The sequence below is a fragment of the Apteryx mantelli genome, chromosome 17 (assembly GCF_036417845.1).
Source record: "Apteryx mantelli isolate bAptMan1 chromosome 17, bAptMan1.hap1, whole genome shotgun sequence".
Classification (NCBI taxonomy): Eukaryota; Metazoa; Chordata; class Aves; order Apterygiformes; family Apterygidae; genus Apteryx; species Apteryx mantelli.
The window spans coordinates 2,537,826-2,565,666 of NC_089994.1; the positions used below are offsets into that span (position 1 = coordinate 2,537,826).

General features: G+C 48.9%; 2 protein-coding genes across 3 annotated transcripts; one reads left to right on the plus strand and one right to left on the minus strand.

Moving 5' to 3' along the window:
• Positions 1-2,121: 2,121 nt before the first annotated feature.
• SF3A1 (splicing factor 3a subunit 1) lies at positions 2,122-17,269 on the minus strand. The gene is made up of 16 exons (XM_067306886.1): positions 17,087-17,269; positions 14,705-14,817; positions 12,824-13,028; positions 11,688-11,945; positions 11,150-11,224; positions 10,184-10,334; positions 9,495-9,688; positions 8,713-8,830; positions 8,409-8,594; positions 7,931-8,052; positions 7,531-7,773; positions 6,582-6,792; positions 5,625-5,779; positions 4,665-4,766; positions 4,354-4,425; positions 2,122-3,346 (listed from the first exon to the last, which is right to left on the minus strand). The coding sequence occupies exons 1-16, from the start codon at positions 17,150-17,152 to the stop codon at positions 3,245-3,247; spliced, it is 2,373 nt and encodes a 790-aa protein (XP_067162987.1). The 5' UTR covers positions 17,153-17,269; the 3' UTR covers positions 2,122-3,244.
• Positions 17,270-17,865: 596 nt separating this feature from the next.
• Positions 17,866-27,500, plus strand: CCDC157 (coiled-coil domain containing 157). 2 transcript variants are annotated; one of them, XM_013954792.2, is made up of 10 exons: positions 17,866-18,676; positions 19,614-19,788; positions 20,520-21,228; positions 21,873-21,950; positions 22,686-22,876; positions 23,391-23,567; positions 24,171-24,339; positions 25,169-25,308; positions 26,973-27,061; positions 27,145-27,500. In XM_013954792.2, the coding sequence occupies exons 1-10, from the start codon at positions 18,429-18,431 to the stop codon at positions 27,392-27,394; spliced, it is 2,226 nt and encodes a 741-aa protein (XP_013810246.2). In that variant the 5' UTR covers positions 17,866-18,428; the 3' UTR covers positions 27,395-27,500. The 2 variants fall into 2 exon arrangements, with proteins under 2 accessions (XP_013810246.2, XP_013810248.2); XM_013954794.2 differs by having other exon boundaries at positions 19,617-19,788.
• The last annotated feature ends 341 nt before the right edge of the window (positions 27,501-27,841 follow it).

Consider the following 27,841-nt stretch of genomic DNA (forward strand, 5'->3'; position numbering starts at 1 on the left):
TAATTTCCTTTATAAGCATGCTGTGGTTGTGGTTTCCAGCACACAATCAAGAACTGGCCCCCCTTGCTTGGCCTATGCCAAGTGTAGCATAAAAGAGACCTGCTCATTTCCCTAGAGAAATCTCTTCAGCTACCACCTCTCCTCGGCTCTGCTCCCATAAGATCAACCTTTGCATCAAGCCTTGAAAGTCAAACAACTATGACTGCAGCTTGTACCAGGACTCCCTGTAGAGGGAGGGGAGGAAGCAGGGTACCAGGCACATGCCAGCTAAACTGCCAGCAGGGCTACACTGCCAACACGGTCACCAGCAGAAGTGTCTCCCTCACATCTCAACAGGACACTAGGAGTGAATTGGCAGCCAGTGAAGCCCATGCATCCCAGGTGTCTGCAAATGAGCTGCTGCTATTTGCACATTTCCTAGTGGCCTGAAGTACAAACCCAAGGAGCACGCTGAAGTCATCTAACACATCCAAGCCAACAGTATGAAGGTTCCCATCCAACAACAGCTTCGTTGTCTTTACCTCACACAGGTAAAACTCCCCTGGCTATTCTAAAAATAAAGAACAAGAATCTAGCAGGGCCCAGCCCAAAACAAACTTCAGTGACAGCACTGGGTCTTGCATCTGTTTTGACCTGTACTGGATGAAATCTTCTACTAGCAGTTTTGCAGCAAGAGAGAGGCCCTAGAGCTCCATCCCTCTGTCCAGATACTCATCACCCTCTGAGAAAGTTACGACTCCATGCTGGAAGCTAAACTTACTGTGGCAGTAACACAAAGCACCACTTTCTCCCACGAACAACAAAGCAGAGGGGCTTTATTAGGGTCAAGACCCCTCACAAACCTGCAAGAGATCTCAAATCTGAAGGGCCAAGGGGACAGAGATCACTATAGGCCAGTAAAGCCAGCAACTAAATCAACCTATTTTCGGATTTTTTCAGGCAGTCTAAGCTTTGGAGATCCTCCCCACTGAAGTGGAAGGCCCTGATAACAGTTGTTTTGTACTGGATATACACACACACAGTCTGTTTTAACATTTGTCTGTAATATTTAGATAGAAACTGGCTGGCTGTTGGCAAGTCTCCATGCAAGTTATTTCTAGTGCTCTCACTTGGAGTCTGGTGCAGGAAGTTCTCCTGCAGGAATGCTGGGCTAGGCGTTCAGCCCTGCGCAGGATGTAGTCGGAGGCTTGCAGAAGTGGCTTGGCTTTGCTGAAGATCGAGTATGTCATCTAAGCACCAGCAGAGTGTTCATCCAGAGACATCTAGGAAATACATGCCTGATAAGGGAGCGTAGAGCGATGTTCCTTGCACCAAGCACAGCGGCAGTTCATACTACGTGGGTGCCCACAACAACAGCTGGATGACCTTAAAGGCAGCCCCATCACATTTGTGTCTTACACAGGATGTGGAAACATCTCCAATTCAGAGCTTTCTTCCTTGCAGAGCTGATCAGTTCTGGAAACACCACTTGCTAGCTAGCTACGCACATATTGTTTTAGCAAACTGCTGCCTCCACCGCAATGACTCCAAGCTATGCCACTGTGTGTTGTTGTCTCTAAGAAGAGATTGTACCTAACTATTGCGTAGTTTTTAAAAGCCAACAAAAGGTATTAACATGCCTTCCTGCAGGGCAGAAGCACCTCTATATCCACAATACATCCAAACACCCTGCCCGCACCTGTTAAGAAGCTGTTAATTCAATATCCTACAGCACCCATTAGAGCAGGCTCCGTTTGTGTGACTAAGTGCTGTGCTGTTCTTGGACACGTGGGCATCTGACACCGGCATCTGTCAAAAACAGCAGCTGGCTTCCACGGGCTGGGACGACCGCCAGCCACCTGGGTTGGGCCTGGGCCAAACCCCTTTCCCACTGCAATATGACTTCCTCTCTCCCACCTACCCTCAAAGATGAGGGCACAAAGGAGACTGTAGGATGTTTTCCTTCATGCTGAATCTCTCCTGCTTAAGCACAAAATAAGGTAAACAGGATGTTACTCCGATGTCTGTACCCCCCCCCCCAAAAAACAAAAAAACGTAGCTTTGGATTATCCCAAAAGAGCAGAGGTACTAGAGTCAGGGGGCTGCTGGGCAGCAACAGACAACTGCATCTTCCTTGACCACTTATTTACATGTGGATTTTAATCTTTTTTTGTTTCACCATGTTCTGTGTTATGTTTGTATCAAACTGTGACACAGCTATGACTGAGGGTACAAAAATAACCTCTTTTCAGAAGCTAATGCTCTCCAGGACCAAGAGATGATAAAAGCAAAACATGTAATACATTTTACAAGAAAATTCTCACTAGTTAGATTTAAAAATTCAGAATAATCTTTGTAACCTCATACATGGACATAAACATTAATTATATACACATCTGTATTACAATACAGGAATAACTGTAGCTTTTGTTAAACTTCTCTAAGACCCTTTGCAGCTTTTCCTATAAAAGAAAAGCCTTTTCTATAAGCCAACTACTCAAAAAAAAAAATCCCCACAATTCATCTAAAATTTGAGTGCTTTAAAGTCAGGCACATCTCAATCTAAAAAAGTGTAAAAGCCAAGGAAATAGAGTTGTTATAGACAGAATCCCACACTGAGATGGGTGTTTATTTAAACAAATCACAGACTGTACAGAATAATCATGAAGTTGTTTAGCATGCACAGTCCCAGATCATCTTTATCGCAACAAATGGCAGTGTACACTCATACTGAAGGAAGATAAAATTCCAAGTCAGGGTCAGTGCAAGAGACTCCTGCAGATAGGTCTGAGACAGAGAAACAATAAGGGACATATTAAGTATATCGAGAAGGAAGTTTTCAATTAGAAAAAGGTTAAATGAAGCAGCAAACATTGTAGTTAGATGATATCCCTGATCAGTATAAACCCCTTCTACAAAGATGGATCTAATTTAAGCTGGGCATGACCTCAATGCATTAGGGAATTCAACAGAGAGATAGCAAAGATGGACACCAGCATTCTAGCAAAGCACTGATCACTAAAAGACTGCTGCAGTTACATATTAAGTCACTACTTTTACACAACTTTCATGCCCTATTAACTCCCCTTCTCCCATTAGCCATCCAAACACTGGACTCGGTCTCTCTTTCCAAACTAGAGGTGGTATGCAATCAATTGATATTGCTACAGCTTGTCACAGTAGCCCCTAAAGGCTGGAGGACTCAAATGGTTGGGGTTACACAAGTGGCAAAGCAGCCATATCACATCTCTGGGCTCCATGGCTCCTATTTCTTTCTGCCTCCTCTTTCTTTGAGTGCTAGGTGAATCAGAGAGCCGCTTGTCATGTTGTAATACGCCAGAGAGTTTGAATCTTTGATGAAGATGCCCTGAGGAGGGAGAGGAAAAGAAGAGTCACAGCAGAAACCTTAATGGTCTCCTTGCTCTTCCCCCTTCCCCCACAACCCCCCACATGAACGCAGCCCTCTTGGCCCCATTCTCAAAACAGCAATGACAGAATGCTGCAGACTTCAAAAGAAAAACCCTGGAGAGATCTCAGAAGACTGGCACTGGAGGAGGTGGGAATAATGCAAGAGTACAAACAGCCAATATATATCCCTACAAATACATACAGAGTTGGTGGTCACCACTACAAATAAAGCTATTTAGTTTTTTTCACTTCCCTCCTCCCCCCTTAAAAACATGGTTAAGCTTCATTTCTTGCTAAGGGTTGACAGTCTTTGCCCACAGGTGAATTCCCGGGGAGGTAAGAGCACAAAGTTCACTGCTTAGGCAGCAGGTTGTGTATGTGCACACACATGACTGGAAGTAAGCTCTTAAAAAGGAACTGGGCCTCTCTAACAGCTCCTGTCATGAGAGGAAGAGGCAGAGAAACCTCCTTCCTTCAGTGTTTTGGGAAAACCTTTCAGAGCCACCAGGACTTCAGGGTACTCTCACCCACCTTCCAGAGCACACACTACAAAAAATTGCTTCATTCAATGTGGAAAAAAACCAAAAAACTTTTCATGTTAGAGTTGTGATGAAGTGCTTGCCTTGGCGAGCAACAGGACACTACTATCCTGCTAGCACTTACACTGAGGACCTAACAGCCTTCATTTGTAATAGGCTGATGTCAGAGAAAGCCATCAGGCCTCAAAGGCCTGACGTGCAACAGCGACGATGTGAACATCCACCTATTAACGTGATGCCACCTATTAAGGGCCTGCCCTGCTGAAACACTGTGCAATACTACAACCAACAGTGCTGTATAGGCAGGAAAACCATTCCCTTCTACCGAAGTGGGTGCATTGCAATTTCTTACTTTCTTTAAAGAAAAAGTCAGTATTTGTATGACAAAGCACTGAAATAAAGCAGCATTCAAAGGGCTTACACCCACCTCATACTGCAGCTTTTGCTTCCCAGCCGGCATCCCTGTGGCCTCGTGTATCTTAACCTTTATAACAGACACCTAGGAAGAATCGAAGAGCCTGCTCAGGCTTTTTTTGTACAGTGCAGAGTACAAATGACTAGCATTGCTCCCCCAGCCACACAACCCCAGCCACACAACCCCTCTCATTAAGAGGCCACAGCATAGGGAGCATCCAGAGTTTTACAGCTCCGGTCATGCAGTTCAACTGCTGCTCTCAAAGCAAAGACATTCTGTAACAACACAACAGGGGGTAAAGGCTGGGTTAATAAGCTACATACCTGGTCTGAAAGTGGGAGGGTGAACACCAACACTTGGCCGTTCAGTTTCCATTCAGTCTTGTCCTGCATGTTGGGAACCTGGACTTTGACTGTGACTGGACCCTAGAAGAAAACAAAGGTAACACGTCTTACAGGCAAGGAGACTCAGCACTATGCTAAGAAAGTAGCAGACAAGTTACTTTTATAGACATTTCCAATACTATCACGCCTCTTGATGTCTCAGTACACACAGAAACATATTTGTCTTCAGTACTAAGAAAGTCACTGAATTGCCACCAAAATAACACATTTAGCTGGATTTCCCATATTAGTCCTTGCCATTCGCCAAGTGCCCATATGGTACCAACAGCAAAGTTCTTCCATACAGCATTACCGAGACAGCACAAATATAACAAAACATTAAGCAGGAGACAGCTTCACTACGCAAATGACCAGGAAGACAGTATTCCCTTCCTGAAGGATTTAAAATTCAGTCCAGGATGAAGGCAAATATTCAGAAAGGAATTCAGTCTAACATTCAGTTCATGTTGTTATGGAATATATTGTGTCATCATGCTATCATGTTGACATTGAGGTATTAAATCTACCTGCATCTCCAGCTTAGCAGTCCTCTGATCAAAAGCTGATTAGCAGCCTTAGCTCTTCTTTACATTACAATGAACCTGCACCTTACTGTCCTTAATTACAGAGAAGTACCATCTCGCTCAGCTTCTGTATGTAGTATTGCTCTCTTTCCAGTAAAATATAAAGTAATTCAATATACTCAGACATGACAGCATGAAGGAGCCACCTCTCAGGAAGTCACTTTCTCATGAGACACTTTTGCATGCCAGCGCCTCTCTATGCATCAGTAAATTGATTTCACATCCTCTTTAGGCACAGGAAGCTTGTGCACGGTCAGAACTCCAGCACTTCACAACAAGCAGCTGGCTGACTGCAGTGGTGTTTGAAGTAACACACCTTGTTCCTGCGTAGAAACTCCTCTTCTGGCATCAGGCTATCTTCGCTCTTCAGCTTCTTTGAAACTGGCTCATCCTCCATAGGCGGTGGTGGGTGAACAGGAGGCATTGGGGCAGGGGAAGGAACTGGTGCCACAGGAGGAGCTGGAACGAATGCTGAAATGGGACAGAGGGGGAACAAAACTTGCGGTCACACACTAAGTGTGCAGCAGATACTTCCTTACACAAACACTTTAGTAGACTGGTAAAGGCTGAGAAGAAATACTACAATATACTGAGGAAGCTACCACAACCAATGGTGGCAAGCAGACTTAGAATATTAGAAGATCTTTTATACAGGTAAACAGTCCAGGAAAAGACAACAAGCAGCATAAGTTTCCTGCAGCTCACACAAAAAAAGAAAAAGCTCTGTTTGGCATGCAGCAATGCCAGCACCTCAGTGGAATTAAAACACTGTTTTTACATTGTGCTTTCCAACTTAAAAATGTCTAATGCTATTAAGTCACTATGAGGAACAAAGCTAGCCAATAGCTTTTCCTTCTGCAGTAGTAATTTCTGTAACAAGCTGCAATACCCAGTGAGGTACGACTGATAACTCTGGCCAGCAGTTCCTCTTCACTCTAGTTCCTTTTGGAAAGCAGCATGGATTCTTAACCTTCACCTGGTCAGGTTCCCAGGGAAGCTGAATGGGGACACAGAGGTAAATATTCCACCAGCAAGACAGAACCCTCACGCTGTATTTCCACAATTCAGCAGGAGTCTTAACCCCAGAAGCAGGAGTACCACCAGAAACTTGATATCAAACACCAAAAACATCCCAACGAAGACAGTTACCATTTGCAGTCCCAAGTACAGGCCTTCATCAGAGGCATGGGGGGAGGGGAGGGTAATCAAACCTCAAACCCATGTTAGACAGGAATTAGTTGACAATTAACTGGAAAGGACTGAGATTACCAACCTGTTGGTACAATCATGGGAGGTGGGCGGGGGCTCATGATGGGAGGAGCAGATGGTGGCATCGGGACAACATTGATACGTGGGGTATGGATTATTGGCGGCATAGGGGTGGCTATGACGGATCCCGGAGGCAAACGGACCACAGAAGTCATTGGGGGACGAGGCATGACTGGAACTGCAGAAACAACAGCGGCACGAACAGGAGGAGGCATCTGGAGAGAGAGAAGGCATTTTTGTTAGCAGGTACGTACAGGAATGATTATGTCAGCGCTGTTCAAGCCTTGATTAAAGTTACCAGGGCAATACAGTGAGGATTTCTGCTGGGCACAGACTTGTTGTGAACTTGTGGACTTGTTTGCACGCCCACTGTATGGGCAGCCTGTAAACTGGCAAAGAAACCTCAGTAATGCATTAGCAGTTCTTCCCTCCTTTATCTTAAAGGGGGAGCTCTTTCAGAGTCAAGTAGCAGAACCCGAGCAATCTCATGACATCAAGGCAATTTGGAGGAAGAGGCATGGGGGACAGAGTGAGCCATCTGAAAGCATTTTTTTAACCTACAAGCATGTTTGTTCTGCGTTACGCCTTTTTACCCTTTAGTCCAGAAGGCGTCCACCCATTTATTTGTTAGCCACACTTCCTCCGATTTCTCACTGCCCAAGTTTTTCCTCTGCCCAGCTGATCATCAACTCTGATACCTCTAAGGATGAGAAACTGAAAAACACCACCTAAGTTTTATTTTACTTAAGGATGAGAAATTGAAAAGCCCCACCTAAGTTTTATTTTCAATTTCTAACAGTAAATTCAGTAGGGTTCCTCTGATGGTATAAGAGCCATCTTAACTCCAAATCTGATTCCAGCCAGTGGCCTACTATGACCCTTGGGCTTCATCAGGACTTTCTTCCAATTAACTACGACAGCAGCCGTTTGCTTTTGGAAGCCCAAACACTTACTGAGGGCGGACGAGGCACGGATGTGATAGGCTGAGCACTCGCTGGGGGATTCGATGCTGATGAAGGAGGGGGTGGCTGGGGCATTTCATTGGGTTTGCTGGGACCGATCTTCTCTTTGCTGTCATCTTCCGGCACCAGCCCCTTGGCCTTATGGATAGCTTCAATTTGCTCTTGAAGAGTGATATTGGCCTGAGCAGCCTGCTGTGTGCGGGCCATGCTGCCCGAGTGGCCGTCCCAGGTCACCTGACAAGACAAAATAGATCATTCAGCCTGTCAAGGTTATCATGAGAGTTACAGATAAAGCAAGAGAGCAGTTTTACAGAATAAAATTCAAAAAAACTTCCATCTCTGAGCATGCAGAATACTGTAAGAACCTGTTAAAGCAGAGTTTGCACACTACCTTTTCTTCTGGTTTTTGAATTTCTTCTTCACCAATCTTTTTACCAATAGCAGTCTCTTCTACACCAAAGATATCCGTACGGCGTTCTGCCAGCTGCTTCAAACTGCTTTCAATATCCAAACCTGCAGAAATACACAGGCAAAAAAGAGATAGTCTTATCCCAAGTGATACAATGAAGTCAAACATGACCAAGTCTCTTTTAATGATTTTTAAACCATTTGGTACCAAAGGGTGTAGTGTTGCCTTTTCCAGAAAGGTACTGCAGCTTGTCAGCAGCAGCTAATGCTCTTTGCATTCAACTTTACAGAAAGACTCTAATGTGCTAATGACAAACATATCCACACAATCAGCACATTAAACATATAGAATGGAAAGTTACCTTTAAGATGGTCCTTATCAGTGGAACTATGGGGTACAAAGCTCACAGAGCTAATCTAGGAACTGGGTTTTGCAGGTCCTGTCAGATGCTCAAACTAACCTGGGGCATAAACTTCATCATCACTCTGTTTTTCACGGATAGATCGATCACGTTGCTCCAACCATCGAGGATCTAGGAGACCAATTCGCATGTGTTCTTGCATTTTACTGGCAGGAATTTTCTCTCCAGTGATGGGGGAAACAAGATACTCATCTGGAGCTGGGGCAGGTGGTAATGGCTTTGAGGCTGCAAAAACAAATCCATAACGTTAAAAACACATTACCATAGGATGCAGCTTAGAAAAAAAAATGCATTTGTGATTATTCAGTAAGAAATTACATTGCTCTTCACCAGCATAATTTACCTTTGGGATCATAATCTTTCCGCACAATGACCTGATCTGGTGTGGGAGGAAGAGGTGGTGGCATTGGGGTTTCTGGAGGAGGAGGAACCTTCTGACCTTCATCTTCATCATCTGAGCCCTTGTTTATGGGGAGAGAAAAAAAAATAAAAAAATCTGTCTCATAACCAAGTTCTAGTAGTCAAATATCTACACAAAACATTTACCAGAACAGCACAGAAATCCTATGCAGCACTGGAATAACTGATTATACAGCTTCTAAGCAACTGAGCTATTTTTTCTCCAGATAACTATGCTATACTGGTTCCTCTGGATAAACACGATTCAGAAATTCAGTAGGCCCACAGGAGGAAGCAAGCGCTCCTCAGCTTCCACATTACCACAGCATGGCAAGCAGGGGCTTATGGTTAACCATTCTCTTGTTCTTTGTTAACAGCCAAACAGCTAATATACTGCGGGAAGAGGAAGAGTCTAAAACGAGTCATCTCTGTGTGTTTCAGACTCTCCACAGAAGAGAGACCAAAAGGCTTGATCACAGAAATAAAATTCATACCATTAAGGTGACAATTTCTGGATTTATCACTTGAAAACTGTACTGTTGTGGAGAATACTGAACATATCATATTCAAGCAATTCAGCAGAAACAGGTTGTTTTGAAATGCCATCAGAAGAAAACAATCATTTCCTCAAGAAACTGAGGAGCTTATTAGTGAAAATAAAGAGCCATATAAACTACACTCAAATCTTATGGGACAAAAGTAAAGCTGACTGTATTGGCTAGTTACCTCATCCATATCCTGCACTTGTGTGTCTTGATCCAGCTGAGATGGGGCCTCATCTGTTTTCTCTTGCTTTTCATCTTCTTCATCTGATTCCACCTCCATTTCTACCTCCTCACTTTCCCCAAACTTCTCATAACGTTCCTGTATCAGGATGCGAGCTCCCAACTCTTCTGGAGTCGTGGGAGGAGGGAAATTCCCTGCAATGCAGAAAACTCCTCAGTTTCTCTGTTCCATTTCATTACTGAGCAGACAGACAGAAGTACCAGTTTCTCAGAGGAAAAGCAATTTCTTTAAAAAGCAGTGGTATCAAAAAGCTCATAGGAGCAAGGCTATCTAGAAAGGAATGGATGGAATCTAGACAGACATATGCATGACAGCTGAAGATGAAGGCACCTATAGGTGAAAGCAAACACTAGGAAGTTGGACGAGTTCCACTTCTCCACTTTCATCTGGACAGCAGACACCACTGCAGTCCTGAATCTCCTGCAAAGAGAACATTACTGACTCCTGAAGAAAAAGAACCCTGTACACAGTCATTAAAAGGCTCTTCCTTTGATCTTTGAAAGATATGCAGCTGTAAAAACTGATGTCCATTTAAAACAGCATTTCAGGACCTCTCTCAGGAAGAAAAGCATAATCCTCACTCATAAGAAGCAGAGTTTCAAAGAGATTACAATGCTTAGCTTCAGAACCTTGCTCATTGGGCTGGAAGTCAACTGTTTCCACCACCACAAAGTCATGCCAATCAATCTGGGCATAAGCAACACGCTCCTTTTCTTTCTCCTCCTCCTCTTTCTTTCTCTCCCGTTCCTGGAACTTTGCCCACTCCACTCTGTAATATACCTGTACAAGGAGATACAAAACATCAAGTCTCAGACTGGAGAGCACATCACAACTATCTTTACAACATCTAAAAGTTTATGTTATTAGTTCTTTTAGGAGGCAGTTTTACAAGCATTACTTCGGAGGCTTGGCAGAGCTTGTTATATTTAATTTAAAAATGAAGGTCTGCCTATTGATTGAAATACTCCACCAGCTTTGTAAAGCAGCTTTCTGAAGCTGCAACTGCAAGGTTCTCAGATTAAGACTATACATTCCAGATACGACATGATTTAGGTATCACTGAAGATTCACAGTCAGCAAGCAGTTCACAAACATCTTGTCATGACCCTGTAAAATCACCTTTCCAACAGCAAAAGCAGTCAGAGGAAGACAGAAGGAAACAAAACAAAACAAGAAAACAACCCCCCCCCCCCCCGCAACCTATCAAAAGAATTACAATTGACCAAGGTGTCACAGTGAAGTTGTTCGACAAGGAAAAATGTTTTACTTTTCTAAGCTCTTGAAAATGGTATAGTGCATAATCAAGTGCTCAGACGAAGTTCTCCTGTATTTTGAAAGCTATTGAAATATCCTTTATGTACTACAAGTATCTACCCTCTGTGCTCTCACATATAAACTACCCCCAACACTAGCTAGCAGTTTAAAAGCAAGCTTAGGTACCCTGATATTCAAGTCACTCTTGTGAATATGGTGGATATGTCAGTTTTATTCTCTGTTAATTTATATTTGCTGTCAATAAATTAGAAGCATGCAAAAAAGAAGAATTCAAAACAACCGAAATGCTTCAGCAATTTTGGAAATTATTCATACATTACCTGATCTAGAACTTCTTTGGGATTTTCAGCCTCCTTCTTGAGTTTGATGAGTAAGCCTTTAGGCGGGATTAAGATCTGAAACATAGTTTGCATGACAGTTGGTGACGTTTTCTTTTGCCAAAGCCTCCTTGAAAGCAATTATTCTATTTCAACATTCATGAAAATATTACAAGACCCCTTGAGGCTATGTTCCAATTCTCCTATTCCTACACTGTTATTAGTTACCGCCTATACTTGCACTTAAAATGTTCACTATTGGCTTTGCTATCCATTGTCCGCATTTTAAAAAAAGCGACTTCTACAAGCAACTTCTACTTGCATTACAATAGCGTCTGATATACTTAAATAACAACCCACTGTGTTAAAATACTGCACACTTGTTGCCAACTACTTTCAAGACATCCACTCTATTCGCTCACAGATTTAAAAGAGGAACTGCATATATTTCTACTCTGGCTGTTTTCTAGGGCTTCAGCAGTTTTCAAACGCATTACTGCTGTTGAAGGGATCAACTGGACAGCTAAACTGCCAAGAATACCTTGGTGTACTGTTCAACTAGCTTAGTGAAGTAGTTAAATAGACTGTGCTGTGGGCGAAGGAAGTCAAACTGATAGTTTCTTTGCTCCTTCTGCATCAGCTGAGTTAGGAACTGCCGGCCATTCCGAGCCACAAACTGTGCCGTTAGCTTCACCACATCCAAGTCAAAGGCTGAGATTGAAGGAGGATCTGCAATGAACTCAAACTCCGGAGGTGGCTCCTTTGGGACAATTGTTTCCTGGATCACCTGGGCCTGCACCTACAGAGCAGAACAGGAACAACTCAGTGCACTCAAAAAATTGTTACCAATCAAACACTTGGGAAAGCTCGTTTGTCCTGCAGCTGTTGAGAGAAAGTCACAACACTAGATGTTTGGGTAACTGCAAGGATGGGAAAAATTGGTAATGCAGGGTGTATCTGAGCATCTGTACTTAGGCCTACTATAAAACAAACGTCACTCCAACATCTAACAAAAGTGGAAACTATCAAGACTTCAGGATGGATCAATCCATGGTCAGCATAACCGTTGGCCACACAAAGCATGTATCAGACAGATTCAGTCAGTGCCCTTTTTCCATCCAACACATACTCGACAAAGATAGACAATATTCTTAAGCACAGGACTATACAAGATTACTTAGCAACATTTTGTACCCCACATTTTGAGAGGAGAAGTCAAGTCTTTCTGGCAGAAAAAAAAAAAAACAAAAAAAAAGACCAAAGGAACCCCAGGAAATATTTCCATAAAACAGTGCATGCAACAAGGAGTCCGAGGGATTCTAAAGCATTTGCCTATGGCAGAAGTCATAAACTGTTACAACTCAAGTGATCACTAGTGTTAAGTACCATACAAGTCACCACATACCTAAATGTAATTAAAAGGGATCAATTAATACACTATATTCTCTATTTTACACACAATTTTGAGTTATCAGCAACTAGGACATGTATCTGCATCAAAAGACAAAGTCCTGGACGCAAAGAATTCCAAACATATCAGTGCTGTCTTTGCTGCAAATGTATAAATGAAATAAACACTCCATTTGCATTGTCTTTCAGACCTTCTGTTCAAATACCAGGGTGTGACTAAGAATAATTAGCAGCCAAGTTCAACAAAAGTGAAAAGGAATAGCTCACCTTCTGTGGAAGCTGTTGCTGAGCACTCTGCTGCTGCTGCATAACCTTGGGAATAGCAGCTGAGGGCTCCTGTGCTTTACCCTCTTTGAACTCGCTGACTTTGTGCCGGTAGTAGGCATGGTAAGGATCGTTGGGATTCAAGAAATTAAACTTGGGGTTATTTATTTCATTCTGACGAATTCGAGCTTCAAATTCTGGACCATTTCTGGAGGAGCAAAAAAAAATTGTTTAGATGAATGGGTATCACCTCAAGTGTAAATGTCTACTTCTTTCATAGCGAGACATGTTGGAAAATGAGCCTCTCAGAAGACGATTCTCTCTCCTATGTGAAAGAACGCTACTGCTCTCCAAGTAACTCACACCCAACATAGCAGCCAGTTATATAGGTATAAGTTAAATACATTTGTCCTAATTTAGTCTGTAACACTTCACGTGCAATATTTCTTAAGACAGTTAAAACCTCACAATCACCAAGTGTTCCACAATCTCATTTGACTTGCATACAAACAAAACCATGTACTGGATTACATGACTTACTGGATAAAGTTTACAGGTGGCTTACTAGACCATTTTAATATCACTGGGATATATTCATGAGTCTTTAAGAACATACTCACCTCTTTTTCAAGTTCATAGAAGGAAAAAAAAACAGGTAATTATTAGCCAGTGCAGAGACTGACCACACTGGAATGCTGCATTTATGGGAGCCGTAGGTTCAGGTAACTGAACTTGTAGTTTGGGTAACTTCTGTTTCCACTCCAGAGTGAACAGCCATTTATTTCTCAGAGTAGTTTGAGGAATTTAACAGCTGCTGTAGCATGTTTCTATTCATATTCTCCATTTACCTCTAAATTTTATTTAGGCACTAAGCTTCTTCCAAAAGAAGAGGTCTCTTTACCATACAAAAATGATACTACAGTCCCTTACTTATCCTCTAACCAAGTCAAGAATCCCACCCAGCATTTCAGACAGTGAACTGTGTAACTAATTTCATTTAGTAATTGCCTTAAACCAACAGTGACAACCGTTCCATTTTAGTGATATGAAAACACTTGGTGTTCAGCCTATCCGCATGCCATGAGGCTTGAGAATTGACACAACCGGCTGAGGTATTTACCTTCAGTGCTATTTGTACACTGCCAAGAAGACCAAGATCCGGTCCCTTGACACCTTACATAGTGCTATGACAGCCAGAAATACTTAAGCATTTGGGAGGAGGGAAGGGTGGAGTGGGGGGGGGGGGGGGAGAGCCTAGCTAGCACTAAGAGCTTGCATTTTTAGATTAATGAAATTAGGTACATGAAAGAAGCCCAATTCAGTAAAATCTAACTTTTAGACTCCTCCTATAAATTTGAGATCTATGCTCACACTAAGCAATATATTTCAAGTCAACAGGAAAAAAAATCCTGTACACATGAAGGAAAGTTCATCTCATCCTAAGACAGGACAGGATCATTCTCTGGAGGCATGTACTTCTCTCCCCTGGCTACAAAAGGAAAGAAAGATGCTTGGGTCAGACTTGGATGGCTACAGTTAGAGAACACAAATCCCAGCCACTGAAGCAGTTTACAAAGCTGTACACAAATAGGTAGGAGACTTAGCCTCAGGGCTCAGAAACAAAGTGAGCACTTTGTACTGGCAAGCTCATCACCTACTATTTGCCTACACATTGTGAAATACAGTTATGACACCTCCTCTTAGCTTAATTACTCAATGGAGCACTGGTAACTATGCTCCCTTTTTACCTGCAATTCTGCTTCCCTTCAAGTCAAGTCACAACAAAATGACTGTTCTAGTTTCTATATCCACAGTGACAGGAGCACTGGAAGAAAAGAGGCACGAAAAACCCTGAAAACATGAGACAACACTAGTGTCATTTACCTGGCTACGAAGCTGGCAGTCTTGTCAACAATATTCCTGACCTCCGGAGGAGGGTAAATAATTCCTACCACAGGCTTGGCTGGTGCCGCTTCCTCTTTTGGCTCCTCTTCTGGCTGCAGTAAAGAGATAGAGAGAGATATAAATAATTTCCTACAGTCCTCTGTACTGCTGCCTTGTAACTATAACACTCCTGACAGCCACTTCATCATTCATGAGATGGTTAGGTGATGGTACAGGAAGAGATCTTTCATTGCAGAGTTTGCAATCAGTAGGTCAATATATTAAGCTGTAATAACCTAAATCAAAGCTGATAAGAGAAAGAACTTCAAATAATATTTGAATAGCAAGCTATCTACCAGCATCGGGCTGTGAAAGCACATTCTGGTAGGCTGCAAACGGAGACTGGGTTTATTCTGAATTGGTCAGCTTGAAAAATTCACTTCCCTTCTCTCAATTTCCTCATCTGCATTGGAAATAACGATCCTAGCATGCCTTTACAAAATGCTTTGTAATATCATGCTTAATGCTATATCAGAACTACGTATTCCAACCAGCAACCCAATTGCTTGACAGAACTGTCTATTCTGTACCCCAGCACCCAAATCATTTTACTGTTCTGATGAAAAAAATCTTATCCTTTCTGCTCTGATAGGTTTAACAATCTGAATCAACAGCCCACTCCTGGCCTCCCAGGGTGAGAAGATAATATTTGCCTGCTTGTCAAGGGCATCTGCTGCAGAGGCTGATATAGCAAGGCAATAATAAGGAAGGCCATTCCATGGGAACCGTAAATGTCTTTCCAGCAATTTTACTATTTCAGCCTTGACCCTGAGTAGGTTATAAACACCGAAGCAAGAGGCAGTGGAGGAGAATGCCTATAAGAACAAATTCAGGGAAAAATTTAGCATTGCTAAATAGGTTTGGAAGTTATGAGCATTCTTAGCAGCTTGTAGGACTACAAAAAGCTAGAATCTGAATGATTAACTCCAGATTAAATAAAATATAGCTTTTTAATCATATTGAGGTTGCATCAAAAGCTTTTTTTCATAGATGAGACTAAACTCAGCAAGGTATTTTCCTCACAGATATTAAAGGAGGATCTGAGCTAAAAATCCCAGAACTCTTCCTAAGAACAGTTTGGAATTTTAAAACACTGCTACTAGTTTTGTTGACTTTGTGGAGACTCCAAGTCAGAAGGTGGTTTTGTGCTGAATGCAACTTTAATAGAATATTCTGTAAGGAAAAAGGCACCATAAACCTTTGTTTTTCATTCCCATTCCCTGAGAACCAGAATGTCTGAGAACCTGAAAGAGAAAGCAACACCACACTTGAGGGACATTTTTATTTGAATACCATGCTGAGTTGCCTTGTTAATTTATATTTATGAAAGTGACTGGGTATTTATTTGGAACTAGGACTTTCCTCCTAACTGCGTTTGCTACACCAAAGCACGTAAGCAGTGATATCCCAGGTGCAGTTGCATGGCGGCCTTAGTCCGGGCTGCTGCGCCTCTACCCTGTGCACTAGCCCTACAGCTTTAGCGGCCATACAACAGGCCAGTTCAACATACTCTTTCAATTGTAAATTAACCGTACCAGGATCAGTTAGATCAGCTCCTTACACTGGCTTACTGCATGGCTGCACAAGTGCTAATGCTAGTGTGGGGAAGAGCAGGAATGCACAACCAGGATGGCAGCTAAAGCTATACTAGAACATCACATTTACAGAAGGCCAAAAAAGGTACCTTTGAAGGCAAATATGACTGAAACAGAACAATCAAGAATATCTGAAAGCACTAGAAGAACGTGAGAGACTAAACCCCCTAAGTCATACTGGGACAGGTTTCTTAAGTCTTTTCCAAGCTTTTGCTCATCCTTGCCAAGGGCACGGCTGTTTCCACAGTTAATGGCAAACATTCACTTCCTTCACTCTTACAATCCCTTTCCATGAAAGGAGCTGTGCTTACCCGGCAGGGTACCATTTGCCCCCACCCAGCTAGCTAAAGATGTATAGGGAACCGCGGGTGAGCCCTATGGGTGCAGTACAAAATAACAGAATGGAAATGCAGCTGTCCCAAAACCAAGAGAAATGAGTAAAACCCAGAAGCCACCGACCAAAAGAAACCCAGTGAACCCAGATCGCTAAAACGCAACAGGAAATACTGAACAAAACGCTGCCTCTACATCCCAAAAATACACCCGTAAAACGAGAACTGGGCTCGCACTCCCCGCACTCCCAGCTCCACGCGAGGAGCCGCGGAGCGCTCCCCGCTTCAGCTGCCGCCGGACCCCAGGGGCTGCGGCCGCGGCCTGCGGCCCCTCCGGGCACAGCGGGCCGCCCGGCTGCCCTGCAACGACCACCCCGCTCCCGCGCGGCCCGTACCGGTTTGCTCTCCGCGGGCGGCGCTGGCTGCGCCGGAGGCATCGCTTGCACGGGTCCGGCCGGCATGGTGACCCCTCGGGGCGGCGGGGGCCGCTTCCCGGCTGCAGCCGCTCCTTGTCCGCCGCTGGCGAGATCCCAACAGCACCGACACCACCACGGACGAAATGGCGGCCGGCGCTCCGAGCTGCGCACGCGCGCCGAGCGTGACGCACGGGGCGCGCGAAGGGGAAGCGCGGACGCACGCGCTGCTCGCGGAGTACGGGTCACCCTGGGGGCTGGCGGAGGAGCAGGGCGCATGCGCGGCGGAAAGTGCCATTGACGGGCCACATGGAGGGGTGGAGCGTTCCATTGCGGAGGCCGGGGGCAGCGGGCCGCGCCGCGGGGGCGTGGCCTGGCGCGGTTGCCGTGGCAGCGGGCCGCGCCGGACGGGGCGGGGCGGAGCGGCGCGGCGCGGCGCGGCCGGGGCAGGTGGGTCCGTGTCCCCGCGCCCCTCACGGGCGCCTCCGCGCCGCCTCGCCACCCCCCCCCGGGGATCGCCGCCCCTCCGTCCCCGGCCCCTGTCCCCCCGGGGCCCCCACACCGGTCCCCCCCGTCTCCCCAGGGCCCCCCGGCAGGTCCCCTGCCGGCCGGCTCCCGTCCCCGTGACCTGCGGCTGGTTCTTCCCCGTCCCTCCGGGGCCTGCTGCCGGTGCCCCCAGCTTCCGGGACGCCCCGCCAGGCCCCCGGGGCGCCCTTCCCGCCCCCTCCATCCCCCGCTCCCCCCCAGTCCCCGAAGCACGGCCCAGACACCCCGGGTGCGTTGCGGGGGCCTGACAGCGTGGCCCTGCCGGCACCGGCCCCCACAGCCCGGCCTCGCACAGCCTCGGCGCAGGGTCCGTCCCCATGAGTAGGGTCCATCCTGGTGTGTTGGGTCTGTCCCATTGCATAGGGTCCATCTGGGCACATCGGGTCCATCCCGACGCATCAGGTCTGTCCTGGCACATAGGGTCCATCACGGTGCATCAGGCTGATCCCGGCACATAGGATCTGTCCTGGTGCATAGGATCCGTCCCGGCACATAGGTCCATCCTGGTGTGCAGAGTCCGTCCCGGCACATAGGGTCTGACCTGGCGTGTAGGATCTGACCTGGTGCCGCCTGCGTGTCCCCATCCTGCGCTGGCCTCAGCTCAGCCTTGGTCCTGCAGAGCTCCTGCCTACAGCCCAGCGGCCAGCCAGCCTCCACAGCCTTTTCCTGGTGGACCAGGAGCTCGTTGGACACAGTGTAGCATCAGTGTGGCCTGTGGGCCGAGCTGGGCCAGAGCCGTGGGGCCTCATCCCGCAGGGACTCATCCTGCCACCCCGGCATGGCGCACCTCTTGGGCAGCCCCACCTGCATGGACAGCCTGAGGGCCGACATCACAGACCTGCAAAGAGCCATTGCCGACGTCTTCTCCCGGGCTGGGGCTGTTCGTTACCCTTCCTGGAAGTTCCCTGATAAAGTGTCCTGCGAGCTGGACCTGGCGGAGCTGCTGGAGCGCTACGACTACGTGGAGAACGACCTCGAGTTCACCCAGCATTCCCATGTGGTGCTGCTGGAGCTGGTGATTGACAGGTGAGAAGGGAAAACGAGCCCAAACCATCCCCTACTCCTTTTAAAAGAAGGCTGGCTGGCCCGGCGGCTCCTTCCCTTTGGAAGAAAGGCAACATTTCTGTGTCCAGCCTGTCAAATGTGTCCACGTAGCTGCATTTCTGCTTGGAGAAATGTGTTGTCATGTCTGCAGTTGGAAGTGTGGGACCTGTGCGCCAGAGCCCAGCCCACCTGTGCTGAATGTTAAAACCCAAGTCCTTTTCCTTGCATGAGTGGGATCAGAGCTACCGGGAATGTGCTCTGGGCCCTGACACCATCATTATAATCTACACTAGGGTCTATGGATCAGTTGGGACTCTCAAAGGGCCTTTAACTGTGTCTCCCCTTTTTGAAAGTTATTAAACAGCGGTTGTTGTGTGGTCCCTGCTGTGGTGCCCCTCTTGTTAAATAGCCCCCCCAAACCCTGGGAACACTCAGACCTAATCGCAGCTACATCTGGAGAGCCTGGGAGGCAAAAGAGCCCTTTGCAATCTGGGTTAAGGAAGATACTCCTCAATTTTAAAGACAAGCCGTTCGTGCAGAGCTGGTTCTGGATGTTTGGCCCTAACAATTTGGCCTTGATATCAGCAGCCTTAGTGCCCCAAATCTCCTGGAACTGGCTGACTGCGCCAAGAGTACGTCCCCCTCCGCTAAACCCCTGCAAGCAGATTGCACAGTCTGCATCTTTGCAACTGGGTTTTAATCCCACCAAATGTTGCTCCTTTGAGTGATTCAGGACTGAGGAGGGGAGTCGCACGAGTGCTGACATCCAGCCTCCTTGGCCAAACTCAAATTGTCCAAGGAATGGGGAGGGAGGGGAACCTCTTTGCCTCAGCCCCGGCCCTGCACTGTTAAATGCCAAAGGCCCTTTCCCTATTACAAATACTGTGTTGCTCTAAGCTGTGTTTCGTTTCTGTCGAAGAAGGCTGCTCCTGCTGCTTCAGAGCTTCACAGGCTACGCAGAAAACCTGCTCAGCGAGAAAGCCATCCCCCCGGCGCGGCCGGTGGGACCCTGCATGTCGGCAGGGCTGACAGTGCGGAAGTACTGGAACAGCATGCTGAAACTGGGAGCCCTCTACCAGCAGCTCTTGACCGAGGTGGGATATACAGGGACCCTCAAGTGCTGCGAGCTGAGGGCAAGGCTCACAAAAATGACCCTTGCCTCAACCCTCCGCAATTCAGAAGCTGCCTCAGGCCTGCACACAGTGTGGTGCTGAGGTCACGGTCCTTCTCTGGGATGCCACGTGACATGTGTGGCAGTGCAGAGGTGACAGAGCAGGAGAGAGCCCTGCCCTGGCGGGTGGCATGGTCTCATAACAGTTCTGGCTTACCCATGAGACAGTGTACGGAGGCATGAAGGAAGAGATAATAACAAGAACAGGAGCTGGGGAGCAAATTTCAGGGCAAAGGCCTTCCACTGTGAAACCACAGCCTCTACCTGGCTAAGGTATCAGTGGCTGAAAAACTACCTGGCAGCTTTTAAAATTCAGTTCCCTGGCATCCTCCATCAGGGAGTACCCATGGACTGCGTGAAGAAATTGGTCTTTCGTTTATTAGCTGTTTGTCTTGGTTGTAAGATATGGATATGTAAGATATAGAGCACAATAAATAAGAAACTCCGACTGCTTTGTGACACTATTCCTCCCCCAAGTTCCTGGAACTTCCCTCCTTCCAAGAGGCCCTCATAGCCACTTGGCTGCACTCTCATTGATGCCCCATTCCCACATTTAATATTTTTGCATTCAGGTTGATATGGATCATTTGCTGCTGACTTGGTTGCACTGTTCAATCTGGGCCCTATGTTTCTCTACTGTGCTCTCTCCACCAGAAGAAGACTTGCAGAAAAGACATCCCCACACTGAAATCTACCCCTGAGAGTGTGAAAACTGAGAAGGAGTGTTTGAAGAGCTGTTTGCCTACAGTTTCAGAGTTAACCTCATCCACAGATGTTGCCCAGTCAACCTCTTTGTGCCTGTTGCAGAGTGTCAGTGTGCCAGACTGCGACATCTCTGGCAGCTCACTGCCCAGGTCTGCATGTAGCATCACGGAGAGCAGCCACAGCATCTCCACGCAGACAACTGAGTCATCTCTGGTACCCTGTGACTCATGTGCTAGTGCACAAGCCAGCCTCCGGGAGGTCAGCAAAGCCATCACCAGCATCTGCCAGAGTCAGAACATCCCCTCAGCTCTGAGCAGATTCCATGAGACATTGGAGGAGACCATGGGTGGAAGGACCCTCTCTGTAATGGACATGAGTTACTGGGCCTCAGAACAAAGCAAGGACCTCTCCCGGATCAGCAAACATCTCGACATGCTGCTGCAGCTGATAAACCCTCTGAAGTCGAAGCTGGAAGAAGCAGAGAAACAGAAGGATGAGCTGCGGAAGCAGGTTGAGGAGTTTGCCAAGTTGCTTCAGGAGGAGAAGGAAAGCCAAGAACAGCAGAGGAAGGAGGCTGAGCAGACCATGGAAGCAAAGAAGAAAGAGTGTTTGGAGACTGTAGTCAAACTGGAGCGGGACAAGGAGGACCTACGGAGAGGTACAGTGTAGTTCCCAGCATCCCCTCCTGGAACAGTGGGTATTTGCAGAACCACAGAGCCCCTGATAAAGTCTTGGTCCCACTGCAATGAGCAGGGCTTGCCATGGATTTTGATAGGCCCAAATATCATCAGCAAATGCCTGTTGCCTTTAGAGTTGCTCCTCAGCTTTCAGGTGTTTTCTCCATAGTCCTGTGGCTGAGACCCAGAGAGAAGCTTTGCTGTGGACTTTCCTTTATCATGGAAGTTTCCCCTTCATCCATCCCTTGACAGCAACTCTTAGCAGCTCCCCGCCTGGAGCAGATGAGGCTCAGTGCACTGGGACCACTGCTCTTCCTGATGCTTCCTTTGCTGCACCCCTCCGTCACCCCTCCTCACTTTCTCATTTCCACCTCCCTGCAAACTTCTCAGGGCTCTCCATGCTCTGTTGCTACACAGCATCTCATGCCTGATCCCTGCTGTGAGACTCTGACCCCAGTCAGTGGAAGCTGGTTGTCTATGTCCTTTCACTGACTTCTCTCTGCTGAAGCACAGCATGATACTATTAGTGGATGAGGAATGCTTTGGCACAGTCATTTGCTGCCTCCTTATTTTAGTTTCATTGAGGAGCTGTGAAAAGTTTAGCTGAGTTTTCTCATTGATTTAGGAGCTGCTCTGCTGGAAGAACGAATCTCTACCTTAAAGGAAGAGCTGGCTGCTAAGCAAGCTACTCTGCAGGAGCTGGGTAAGGATCCTTGAGGCTTCAACCAGCTGGCAGATCTCATCCAGAGATCTTGCTCTGATCTCACACTTTTTTTACACATATGTAACTCCTGGCTCTCCTGAAATCACTCATGCTTAGTGCTGGTGGGAATGAGAGGAGAACTGGAATGGAGTGTGTAGATGGCCTCCATCATTATATTGGCTTAACATCATCTAGTGCTAGAAGTGGGCCCCCTGGGACAGCCAGGGACAGGAGTAAGGTCCCCGGCTCCTCAGACCCACAGCGATCACCAGAGAGTGAAGTCCCAGGGGGAAGCCTTGTGCCTTGTGGGGCTGGAAAGAAGCTGTGTGACAGTGGGATCCATGCTGGCTCATCCCAAGTCCTGCCACTGCCCACTCAGCATGCTCAAGAGCAGGAGCTCTGCCACCCAGCCAGATGCCCATCCAGGCAGCTGTGGCGAGGGGACCTGTGTCTGCAGGAAGAGGAGTGAGGACCCTAGGCCTATACCATGCACCCTTCACAGCTAAACGTGCTCTAACTGTGCAACCTGTCTGCCAGGTTGTGTTTGTTGGGCTGTGCTGGTGCTGACTGGATTCAGAGTCTCCAGGACAGCAGGGGAGCACAGCCTTCCTCTCAGACCTACCTCATTCCCTCACCAGGGCCTGTTGAGGGTAGAGGGCCCCATAAAGGCACCTTGTCTCTAGGAGCTTCTCCCCCTCCTGCCCAGCCTGGGTTGAAGGTGCTCTGTCTCCCCAGAGATGACCAAGAAAACCCTGCTGGAGGACATGAGAACCAAGATGGTGGCCAAGAGCGAGATGCTGGAGCTGGAGGAGAAGGTGCAGCTGCTCACTGGCCAGCAGGAAGGCATGGGCCAGGAGCTGAGCGCCATCACCATCCAGCTAGAAAAGGAGAAGGCCAAAGTGGAGAGTATGCTGAGGCATGAGGAGGTATGACCAGGCCTGCTGCTGCCAGCTCTCCCCTGCTCCAGAGCTGCTCTGTGGCACCGACCACTCGCCTGCTCTGTCCTGCCCACCGTCCCGGCTCTCGTCCCATGCCACGTACCCACGCTGCCTGGGAACAGGCTGCCTGTGGGCCGACTTCTTCTCACCTTGGCCTTAAACCAGGGTGTAAGCAGGGAAGGTAAAGAGATCTCACTCATGGTCCTGGACCGTGATGTGCCCTGATATGCCCACCCTCAGTCAGCACTAGTGAGGGGGCTCTGCACAGCTTTTTGTGCCCTAGCCATGCTGTGCTTTGGCTGAGCCTTCCTTGCCCAGTGCTGCCCTGGGTTACGACTTACCTTCCCCAGTGCCTCTTCACTGCCTGCTTAGCTGCTGCCACAAGCCATTGTCTTCTTGGGTCCCTGCTTCCTTGTGGTCCCAGGGTTGAAATGCCTTCCCGGCTTAAAGGCAGCAGAGACCTGGAGCAGCAGTCCCTTACATGCTTGCCTCTTCCGTGCAGTCCCTCCAGGCCAAGCAGAGAGCTCTGCTGCAGCAGCTGGACAGCCTGGACCAGGAGTGCGAGGAGCTGCGAGGCAGTCTGGGAGAAGCCGAGGAGGACAAGGCCAGGCTGGCAGAGCAGCTGAAGGAGAGCCAGGAGAAGTGGGAGCAGAGCAAGTGCCAGCTAGAGGTGCAACAGGTCAGCACTGGCACTCAGCCTCCAGGAGCAGGGTACCCTGCTGAGCAGTGGACGCCCCTTCCTGGGCCAGTGGGCCGGAGCGAGACACAGCTGTGCCAAGGGGGTGTCAAGAGCCACCCACTGTCCTGTCCCCCACCCATTGCTAGGGGCTTCCCAGCAGGGTTCCTCTGGGACCACGTGTGACATTGCCCTGGCTCTAGTCAGGTGACCATTTCCACCCAACAACCACCTTGGCAAGACCCTTCTTCCTCAGCCCTTGCGCAGACAAATCTGCTGATTTTCCCTGGGAGGCTAGACAAAGGGGAGCAGCAGGAACCAACTCCTCAGACAGCTTCCCCGTGTCTCCAGAGTGCATGTTCCTGGACACGCACAATATTTTATGGTTGGACTCTTGTTTCAGACTCACACAGGGACCATTATTGTTGAGACCCTGCAGCTCATCACACTGCTGTGGGACATCTTTATCCCACAAGGAAAGAGAGCTTTCCCTGGCAGCTGTAAAGAGCTGCATTTTGAACTCTGTGGGCCACCCCCAGATTGCACTGTATTGGGCTTTGGGAGGGCGCTCTGCAAACCTCATTGTCTTTCTGCTGTGCACCACAGAAGCTGCTGGACACCCTGCAGCGGGAGAAGCTTGGCCTGGAGCAGTCCATCTCTGAGCTACGCACAAATGTTTCTGGCCTGGAGGAGCTGGTCCAGGAGCTGAAGGAACGGGAAAGGCTGCTGGTGTCCTTCCCAGAGCTCCATGTCCCCGTTGAGACACAGTTTGAGAGTAAGGGAGAGGAAGGGGTAGAAGGCAGCAGGCAGCGGTGGAAGGGGAGCTCCCACAGCCTCCCTGCCCCACTACCCCCTTCCCTGGGGCTCACTGGGGATCATGTTGGCCTCAGACTTGTCAACATTATTTGAATAGCTCAAGTTGTCCCACTAATATGAGCCAGTTGCAGATGGGAAAGGTCCAGCTGCAGATGGGAAGGGTCCCTGGGCTGTGCTAAGCCGGTACCAATGTGGTTACTGTTCTTCATACTCCTGCTCCTGAGCCTTCCCTGCCTACAAAAGTCAGGACTTCTCTGACCGCATCTGGGCCAGTAAATAAAGCAAGGCCATGGCACAGGCTTGGGGGTGGCTGGGTTTTTCCTTGCTGTTACATTGCCGTCATGCTCCCTGGCACAGTTTTGGGTCCCAGCTGCCACCTCCCCAACAGTCCTTGTCCTCCTCAGTCTGGGAAGGCCTGTTCCCAGTGGGCAGTGTGCCTGGAGCCAGCCTGCTCAGGAGGAAGGAGGGCTGAGCAAGTGGTCCTGGGCAGTATAGATGGAGCCTCTGGTATAGGGTGTCTGCTCCTGGGAGCACACTAGGCATGGGGGAAAGCACCTCCCTAATGTCACCAGCGAAGGTACACACCCCTGGGGAGGTGGTGTGAGCGGTGAGCCTTACCTGAGCATCACAGCATTGCTGCAGCTCAGTGAGGAATTTGGGAGTCGGGGCTGGAGCCCTTCTGAAGGAGGAGCTGCCCGTCTCTCCTCCGTGTGCCATCAACACCACAAATGAACAGGTAGAGGGCTGAACTTGGGCTCCTGTCACGAGGGACTGTATTTGGTTTGCAGGCACTGGGAGTTTCACTGAGGACATGGAGAAGCAGCTGCAGGCCAACAACATCAGGCTCAGCATCCTGGAGCAGGAGAACACACGGCTCAGGGCTGCACTAGCCAAGGTGAAGGCGGCAGCTCAGCAAGGAGTATTGAAGGTGAGGCTGCACCCAACACAGGGTGCTCCTGAGAGGTGGATATCATGGGGAGAGAGGGGATACATGCACCACTGGGGTACTACGTATCCCAGGACCATTCCAGGCCACTCAGAGGGACTGGAGACCACCCCTTTACAGGCAGCAGGGCTGGGATTCATCCCAGCTGCCATCACATCAGCAGCAGCAATGCCTGTCCAGAGCAGTATTTGAGTCCTGTGCTCACTGCAGAGGAAATGCAGACATCTGGCCCACTGATCCCACCTTTGGGAACCTGTTTGAGCCCAAGGCAGCTGAACCTGGTACTCCTGTCTGACACTTTCCAAGCCGGAGCAGCTAAGGTGATGCTGCGGGCACTGCAGCACAAGCAGTACCTGCTACTTGCAGGCGCTGGCAGCCCGGCCCCTGTGCCAGGCTGTTCTCCCTGCAACCATGGGCAGCGGCAACAGGGTCATTCACTCGCTCAGAGCAAATGCTACGGAGCCAGGCAGTGCAGGAGCTCGTGCTAACAGCATGTGAGCTGCAGTTGGAGCAGCCTTTCCTTCCCAGAGCCAGCTGCTGTTGAAGCATGTCTTGCTCCAGCTGGAAACAGGGCCTGGTGCGATACGCTGTGATGCCATTCCCCTGGTTCAGCCCTTCCTGCTCCGATTCACTGGGTTCAGGCTGGTTCGTTGTTGTGGTGTTTTGGGAAGGGAGGAGTCAAGGGGACTGGCCTCAGCCCAACCTCCAGCTGCTTGATGGAGAAAGGCTGTCATCTCTTGGGGCTGGGAATTCCCTGCCGGTGCTAGTGCTGCCAGATCCACTTCTGAGAGGCACCGCTGGGCCAGGCAGGGATGAGGGCAGAGCCCAGATGACTCCGCAGAGACCCTCCCCTGAGAGGCAGCACAGGAGTGTGTCCATGGCCATACCTCCAGGCTCATGAGGGCTGCCTGCTCCAGCAAGAGGAAGGCAGAGGGCAGCCTAGAGGGGAAGGTGTCTGCATGAGACCTGGTACCTGAGCAAATGGAGCAGGATGCACACTGGTATCAGGGGGCTGAGCAGTCCCTGGCAGCATTTCAGAGCCTGCCACAATCGGCGGGATCAGGGCAGGCACCCGTAGGAGAGCCCCGGCCTGGGTTGGTAGAGCTGCAGGTGCCGTGACAGGAGCTGGTCTCACTGCTGGAGCCTGCTAGTAGCGTGGTAAGGCTGTGTTGTCCTGCCCTGTCTGTGCTGCTGCTGAACCTTAGTGCAGCCCCAGTCCAAACTCAGGGCAGCCCTTGCTGCAGCCCCTGTGTGCACTTGGGCAGGGCTGGGCTTTTACTGCTGCCTAGCTGGGCAGCTCTTTGGATAAGGGATTGTCCATGAGTTCCTGAGACTTCTAGATGGTCCTGTTTTTCTGCCACTGGGTCCTCTCAAGCCGGTCAAACATGTACTTGCCCTGGGAAAGGCCAGAGCCTGGGCTCTGTGCCTCTCCGAGAGGTCAGACTGGTGTAGCACAGGGGCTAGCGGAGGAAGGCTTGTTTGCCAGCGTGGCCAGGGCTGGTTCATGGCCCTGCTGTGGCTGCTTTTACAAGATCACTGTACCACCGCCAGCAGCTCAGTGGTGACGTCGACCCAGAGCAGAGGCCAAGACCCACGACAGCGGAGCCAGGTGCGGGAAGGTTTTCACCCCCTTTTCTCTTCCCCAGCTCGTCCCACAGGCCCAGCTGTGGACTCAGCTCAGCAGCCAGCGCGGCTGGGAGGCTGGCGCACAGGATCTCCGTGGACCAGCAACGGGGTGAGTAGGAACCCAAAGAAAGGGGCTGTGGAGCTTCCCTCTTCTTCCTCCCTTCCATCTTCTTATGCGCCTTCCCCCTGCAGGCCCCCGAGCAGCCAAGGCAGCAGGGATGGTGCAGGGGCACACAGATCCACAGGCAAGACCCACCGGAGACCTCCCAGCAGCCAGCCAACAAAGCCACCCTCTGCAGACCCCACGCGTAAGGCTGGTCCCTGCCTCTCGCTCCCAGCTGAGGGCCTGGTGCTTGGCACCCACAGTGAGCCAAGAGGGAGAGGCAGCGCTGCCAGAGCGTACAGCCTCTCCTCTCACAGCACCAGGAGCCACCAGAAATAGAAGCTTAAGAGTCTACCACAGAAACAAAGCTTTTGATGAGCAACACAGAGCTGCCTACCATTCCCCTTGGGACCTTGTTATCTGTTTGTGCAAACATGAAGGTATGTTCCACTGGGCAATCTGGGCCTGTCTTCCCTTCCCCTGCTCCCAGCTGGGCTGGGCTGGGGGGGAGCGAGCAGGGCCCCTTCAAGCCTTGGGGTTTAGGAGCAGAGAAACCCTTTCTTCACTGGCTCCCATGCAGCAGGGCACCCTTTGGGTCTGTGCCACCCACCCTTGCCCAGCTCCCAATGCCATTACTGCAGCATCTAACACGAGGATCACAGCAGGCAGAGCGGCCTGGAAAGGCAGTATGCCTGATGAATGGCAGCACGTGGCGGGCTCAGGAACCAGCACAGTGCTGGCCCAGGAGACAGTCCCCACAGCAGGCAGGGGGCTACGCCGAGGCTC

What these genes read in the sequence shown, in the direction of transcription:
- SF3A1 (XM_067306886.1), bottom strand. Translation starts at nt 17,152, where the DNA reads ATGCCGGCCGGACCCGTGCAAGCGATGCCTCCGGCGCAGCCAGCGCCG. An exon ending in GAAAGATTATGATCCCAAAG is followed by an intron (nt 8,595 to 8,712) that starts GTAAATTATGCT and finishes TTGTTTTTGCAG; the next exon opens with CCTCAAAGCCATTACCACCT. An exon ending in TTCAAAAACCAGAAGAAAAG is followed by an intron (nt 7,774 to 7,930) that starts GTAGTGTGCAAA and finishes TTGTCTTGTCAG; the next exon opens with GTGACCTGGGACGGCCACTC.
- CCDC157 (XM_013954792.2), top strand. Translation starts at nt 18,429, where the DNA reads ATGGCGCACCTCTTGGGCAGCCCCACCTGCATGGACAGCCTGAGGGCC. An exon ending in CTGGAGCTGGTGATTGACAG is followed by an intron (nt 18,677 to 19,613) that starts GTGAGAAGGGAA and finishes TTTCTGTCGAAG; the next exon opens with AAGGCTGCTCCTGCTGCTTC. An exon ending in AGCTACTCTGCAGGAGCTGG is followed by an intron (nt 21,951 to 22,685) that starts GTAAGGATCCTT and finishes CTGTCTCCCCAG; the next exon opens with AGATGACCAAGAAAACCCTG.